The sequence below is a fragment of the Gymnodraco acuticeps genome, unplaced genomic scaffold (genome assembly GCF_902827175.1).
Source record: "Gymnodraco acuticeps unplaced genomic scaffold, fGymAcu1.1, whole genome shotgun sequence".
NCBI lineage: Eukaryota > Metazoa > Chordata > Actinopteri > Perciformes > Bathydraconidae > Gymnodraco > Gymnodraco acuticeps.
In genome coordinates, this window is record NW_022989894.1 from 1,768,314 (window position 1) to 1,775,122 (window position 6,809).

The 6,809-nt window shown below is 41.9% G+C and overlaps 1 protein-coding gene across 1 annotated transcript; it reads left to right on the forward strand.

Moving 5' to 3' along the window:
- The first annotated feature begins 988 nt into the window (after positions 1 to 988).
- cmlc1 (cardiac myosin light chain-1) lies at positions 989 to 1,848 on the forward strand. Its single transcript, XM_034204849.1, has one exon. The coding sequence runs from the start codon at positions 989 to 991 to the stop codon at positions 1,589 to 1,591; it is 603 nt and encodes a 200-aa protein (XP_034060740.1). The 3' UTR covers positions 1,592 to 1,848.
- The last annotated feature ends 4,961 nt before the right edge of the window (positions 1,849 to 6,809 follow it).

Here is a 6,809-nt window from a genome sequence, read left to right on the forward strand (position 1 = left end):
GCATCCCTACATGTATGTAGTATACTGTACACAAAGCTTGTCATGGGAACACAAAGGAAATGGAAATATATAAAATAAAGATGCGTCATCATTTCGAATAGGTGCCATCTCTCAACTTGGAGATGTGTTCTCAAAACAAAATTCACTCAAACTCTTTCCGCTGTTCCAAAAACTGTGACAATGGTAATTTTTCTCTCTAAATGCAACACTAGAATTAGCACATATGTACAATTTGTAAACTATATGTAGTAATGGGAGAATCCAAGCAAAGTCTTAAACATATCGTTGAGCACTGATGATATCCAAACACATATCTAATCTCAACTAAAACAATTTGGCATTCCTTCTGTCTCTTACCTGACCCTAACCACCATAAAGCTATAGCACAAAATATAAACCATATTTAATCCATGTCCCTCAAGCCCTATCACCATAGTGTCCCAAAAGAGAATGCTTTCCTCTTACTATAACATGTTTCATGATAACAAGTCCCAGAGTGCGCTGATCCATCATGAGACCTCTGAAATGAAATAATTAACTATGTGTGTGTTTGACGTTCTGAAAAAAAGCATTGTTCCAGAAAGCAGTGTTTCCCAGACTTTCAGCAGTTAGCCAGCAAAGCTATTTGTGTCCCCCTCCCTCATGGGCTAATACATTGTGCTGTGATCCCTTTGTCCATCAGAGGGACAGACATTTTCGGCCTAATGCAACTGGACCCCCGCTTATGACAGCAAATATCCCTGTTGGCCAGATGACAGCAGCTGAGCACAATACTTAATGTTGACATCACTTGCTAAGGGAATCTATTTCAGGTTTCTTCCTTGTATAGTGTGCTGTTAGAAATTGCTCTACTGCTCCCTAGACAAAGCACATATAAAAGCTTTGGAAGAAGAGGTGGCCCTGTGTGCTCAGGAATCCTCTCCAATCCCTTCAGACTCTTGCTTGTTTTTCCAGCTAGTACGAGCTCACCTCTGAATCCCTTGACAACATGGCACCTAAGAAGATTGAACCAAAGAAACCTGAGCCCAAAAAGCCAGAGCCTAAGAAAGATGCTCCTACAGCGGCTAAACCAGCTCCAGAGCTACTGCCCGAGCCACCCAAGGAGCCTGCGTTCGATCCCAAAAGCATCACTCTTGAGTACAATGCCGACCAGATTGAGGAGTTCAAGGAAGCCTTCACCTTGTTTGACCGCACACCGACTGGAGATATGAAGATCACATATGGCCAATGCGGAGATGTGATGCGAGCTCTGGGTCAGAACCCTACCAACGCAGATGTGCTCAAAGTGCTCGGAAAACCAGGGCCAGAGGACATGAGCACTAAAATGGTGGATTTTGAGACCTTCCTGCCAATGCTGCAACATATCTCCCGTGCAAAAGATCAAGGCAACTTTGAGGATTTTGTGGAGGGGCTGAGGGTTTTTGACAAGGAAGGCAATGGCACCATCATGGGAGCAGAGCTGCGTCATGTGCTGGCGACACTGGGAGAGAGGATGACAGAAGACGAGGTGGACAGACTGATGGTTGGGCAGGAGGATACCAATGGGTGTATCAACTATGCCTCCTTTGTTAAGCATATTCTCTCTGGATAAGCGTGACATTTAACCATGCAGACTTTACCTACGTTTTGTTCAATTTCTGGATCCTTGCTAAACATTTTGTGCATTTAGAGGTGATCATGTCACTTAGTGGGTGACATTATTAGTATGTCAAGAGCAGCAATTACTGTTCAATGCAAAAAAGTCCGCTGCAAAACCTATGATAAGTTATTTTTAATAAGCACTCTGAAGTATTATAAAATGCCAGTGAGATAATATAAAGAAAAACTCTACTAATAAAGAAAATATAATTACAAACTGCCTCACAAATGTCATTTCGGTATAAACAACATTCACATTTAAAGGACTGCTGATAAAAGTGCTCATTTTCTGTCTATTCAACGTTTCGCATCAACTGTGCTAATGTGATTAGGGGAAAGTATTGTTGGTAGATGAAAAACAAATAGGATTTGGCTCCATCTGAAAATAGAACAGATTTGATTCTATTCTACTTAACACAAAGACTGTGTGAATGAGCTAGCTTGTCATTCTGCTTGAGGGGCAGCTGCTGTGGATCAATATATAGTCCCACACGCTGGACACATACACACAAACACACATGCATACACTCATCCAGTTCCTTCTGACAACTACGAGACAGGTGCTCCAAGGACAGGCCCTCGCTTCTGGTGCAGTGGCTGACAGAGCAATTTGTGTTGATGTCTTTGGATTAACACAGTCAGTGAACAGTGTATAAATAACATGTTTAGGTTTAAACGGTTAACATTTTTTATGACAGAACATCTACTTAGTCATAACTTATCCACAATCGACACTTGATAGTTCACATCAACACGATATGAAAAGCTTTTAAAGCAGCACTAAGCAATTGTTGACTAGCAGGGTGCAAAAAGAGGCAGGTTTCTACATATTCAGCCTTCTTTGTAAGGCCATTGAGCTCTTTGGCTCACCATCATTTCGCACAGAGTAGGGAGCATACATTTGTGTTGTTTGTGTTCTTGTAAGGGAAAAGGCTGGCCAACAATGGTTTGGTGAGAACCACATGGACCAGCCAGTTGGAACTGAGTAAAAGCTGGGGGAAAAAGCTGTTGAGTGTTTTCATTCACACAGTGGAATGGAAACCCACTGGAAGACTCTTATTCAATGTCAAAATCAGACACAGAGCTGTGAAAATCATACTTATGAGGTTCATTTGTCTCTGCTGGCTTTTACATTAACATACACGAGGAACAGTGCTAAAAAGATCGAACAAATTACAATAATATAAAAAAAGACGTAAAATAAAACTGATTTGAATAAAAGATAAAACATTTGGACGCATGGACAACATCTCAAGTTGCTGTAAACCATTTTACCAATCAACTATAAATTACATTTTAATTTGTTATAGCATTTAAAATACACATGTTCAGAAACTATATTTAGCTTACTGTAGAAGGACTAAAAAGATGGAGCAAATTGGCAGAAGTGGCACTTACTCTATGCAGCTGTCAAGTACATGCAAAGGAGGTTCTAAGTGCACTGGGCAGCCAGCTCCATACCCGGTTGAGAGCCAGCCAGTCATTTTGACCTATCGTGATTAATCAGCAGCTGTTAGCTTTAAAGGCCTTTGTCAAATATGTGGGGCTTCTGGCTGAGAGGATCCACCAGCTTGTATACATCATTTATAATATTCGTTATACCGAACATTTACAAAAGGTGGACAAAAGATGTTACATGTTCATGAAGTGTGTCAATATCTGATGCCTCTACTGAAATGTCCAAAGCAATGGCTTTGCAATTGTTTTGGTTGTTTTAGAGTGTATTATATTAAAATGTCAGATATACAAACTGCTCTCTCCATAGTTCTCGCAGCCCAGGTGGCAGCATAAACCAGCGGAGTACTCACACTCTGACATAAATATCAAGTGGCAGCAGTTTGTCCCATTTAAAGTGGCAATTTGTGAGATCCTCATATTTTTGCTACAGGCAACAAGCCGTGTTCGGTGCCAAGCAGTTATTGCTTCAGCAATCTTGTGCTGTACCTGATTTTGGGTGTCAAAATATCCGGTAAGTACAGAGTTGTCTCTCAACCTATATTTAAATATTTTGGTCCTGTCATTGTTGTCTATCTTCTGTCAAAAACAAATTGCCTTCCATTGGGGAAATAATCTTTCATGGGGAAATATGCTGCAAATATAAACCTTGCATGTAGTCACTTGAGCATGCACGAGGAAAAGCAAATATTGAAAGAACATTATCCTTTCTTCTGCAATATTCAGGTACCACGCACATACAGTATACTGTATCTAATGTCCAGTTTAACACTGTTTAGCTTAGCAGTTACACATTACCATGAGAGAAATGACAAGGATGAATGGCAACCTTGGTTATCCAACAACTGGGAGTCAAAGGAGGTGCGCCAAGGTCAAGTTCAACCAACATCATTTGTTGGCAGCCTATCATTTCTCATGTGGAGCAACAAATTCACCACTCTATATTAAAAAATAGATAACCTCATTTCATTTACTAGATTTAGTAAGCAGTCTGATGGGATTTTGAATTACAAGAGCAGGTCTCATTTTTGGATGATTTAAGACTGACATTGTGTGGAGAAAATCATATATAATAAGGTGTCATATCCAACCTATAAACTCCAAACCCTTTTTACTCTTTAACATTGTCCAGGATATGATGGAATTGCTCTTCATACCTTACACAAAACAGTTGTTTTACCTTTTGATATTCACATTAGGCAGTTGTCTCTTCTTTCACAGTCTTACAGGTCACACACAGTTTGCAATCTTCTATTAACTGCCACTAAATTAATACAAATAGTTAACACCAATATCTATGTCTCCACTTGTAAGTGTAGGCTGTTCCAAATCAATATAGTTAATTGTTTGGTGGTGTGAGCTAATTACCCTGAGGGTTCCCTTCAGACGATCTTATAAATCCCTCCTACGCACAAATGAATGCTATTTCAGATTTCTAAAATGTTGTGTACCTTTGCAATGGAAATCAGCAACCCCTCAGTAGCTGATACTGTCATTATGATGCAGAACACCACCGAGCTTGTTAGCACTAATGACATCAGAGTGCATGAGTCCCGTTGACTGATGACAGTTAAGTAATCACACTGATGCTGTGCATAAAATAAAATAAATTATAACTAAGATATGTAATGCACCACTTCTTAGCTTAAGACTGATTTAGTCCATAAATGAAAGTGGTATTCTCTGATGAGGGTTTCAAGATCTTGAAACAAAACAATTAGTCAGATTAATTTAACACCTGGTATTGTTTTTGTGCAAGTGCAGGCAACACCAAGATGTTAAGCCCATCCATGAAACATTTTGTATTATTTGTTGCAATTTTCCATATCTCAAACATGCCATTTTTAAATGGTGTACCAATGTCAGAAATCAGATAAAATGAGTTCCAGGAACATAAAACATAATTCTCTTTTAACTAAAATAAATTAGGATCTTTGAAGGTACCACTCCACTTTACATATATCTTTACAATCTGAAAACTGAGGGTCACATTAGCCAAAAACCAACCAAGGTAACCCCCGCCCACCTTATCACCTGCATCTCCTCCTAGAGCACCATTGTGTTCTTTTTAACCAAATATCTCTCAGAGGGGCGTGGGGAGTGGCTCCTTATTTTCATCTAAAGTAACAGACACAGAATCAGCACTTTTGAAACAGGGCTTTATGGGATGCTACAAGCACAATCTGTTTGGTATTTGTAGTAAAACACTTCAGAGACGTGTTTTGTATATATCTGAGACCTATAATATATTGATGAAAAACAGTATAATAGGGGACCTTTAAATTGATACCAAACCAATTGCTTGAACGATGACAGAACGAGGAGATATAACACTGATGATCAATGTTGGGACTAACGCGCTACAAGTAACGCGTTACTGTAACTAGTATGCTAACGCATTACTTTTTAAATTCAGTAACTCAGTTACCGTTACTACATGGTGCGTTACTCCGTTACTGCGTTAGTTTTTTTATATAGTCAACAGCCAGGCGAACAGAGATGAGAACTATAGGTTACTTACGTAACCCCAGTTCTCAGAGTAACATGAAGTGAGATGTCTCACTATGGGATGCGCCTCATCGCGGAGCAAACAGAAGCATCAATCTCATTACGCCAATCCTGATTGGCTGGAGATCTTGATGTCAGCGTCAGGGAAATCACCCACTATAAGTAGCTTGCGCCACAACGCATGCGCCATTCAAAATAAGCACCTCTTCTCGCTTCACCATAGCAAGGAGGGCCGTCTGGTGAGACATCTCACTTCATGTTACTCTGAGAACTGGGGTTACGTAAGTAACCTATAGTTCTCATTCATAACACTCCGTTAGATGTCTCACTATGGGAAATTGTAGCTCCCGTATTGCCAGACGAGCTTATCTCGAAAATCACCAAACCGACCAGAACTTAACAGGTAGAGCTCTGACTCAACCAGGTGCCCAGCACTGCTTGAGTCACACTGGGAGCAGAACGTCCAACCTGTTAGGAGGCAGACAAAAGTGAGCGGCGAGGACCAGCTCGCCGCTGCACCAATGTCTTTGATGGGAGACATCCTGGACAGAGTCCAGAATGCAGCCAGACTCTGAGTCGAAAGAGCTCGCGGACCCGAGGGTGCCTGCGAACTCTGACTCGCATGAGCCCCAAAGCAATTGCTTCCACAGACCAGTGGGAGAGCCGTTGCTTAGTAACAGGCTTGCCCTTATAAGGGTTAGCCCAGGACACAAGGGGTTGGTCATTATGACAAAGCACCCTTGATCTGTCCCTGTACGTGCGTGAAGCACGGGCTGGACACGGCAAATCCGGCCGCTGTTCCCCGGAGGAATACAGTGGCGGGGAGGATGCCTTAATGTCAAATGTGGTACCCGAACCGACCGCCTTAAGATAAAGGCAGGGTCAGGCTTCAACCACACTCTGTTTGCCCTGGGGCAAACTGAGTGCATGAAAACTGTACAGATAGTGCATGAGTGCCACTGGCTCGCTTGGCAGCTGCCAGAGTCAGCGTCATGTCACACTGTATTTAGATTGTACCACTCACGGGCCAGGCCCATAGAGCCAAGCGCTCTGGGTGTGGGTGAAAGATCGCCCCCCCCCGCTTGGGACAGTATGTCCCTGCGTAGTGGGAGCTGCCATGGCTGCCCGCACAGCAGCTGATATATCTCCGCTAGCCAGTACATAGCTGGCCAGTGCGGAGCTATCAGGATAAGTGTGTGGCGTTGCTC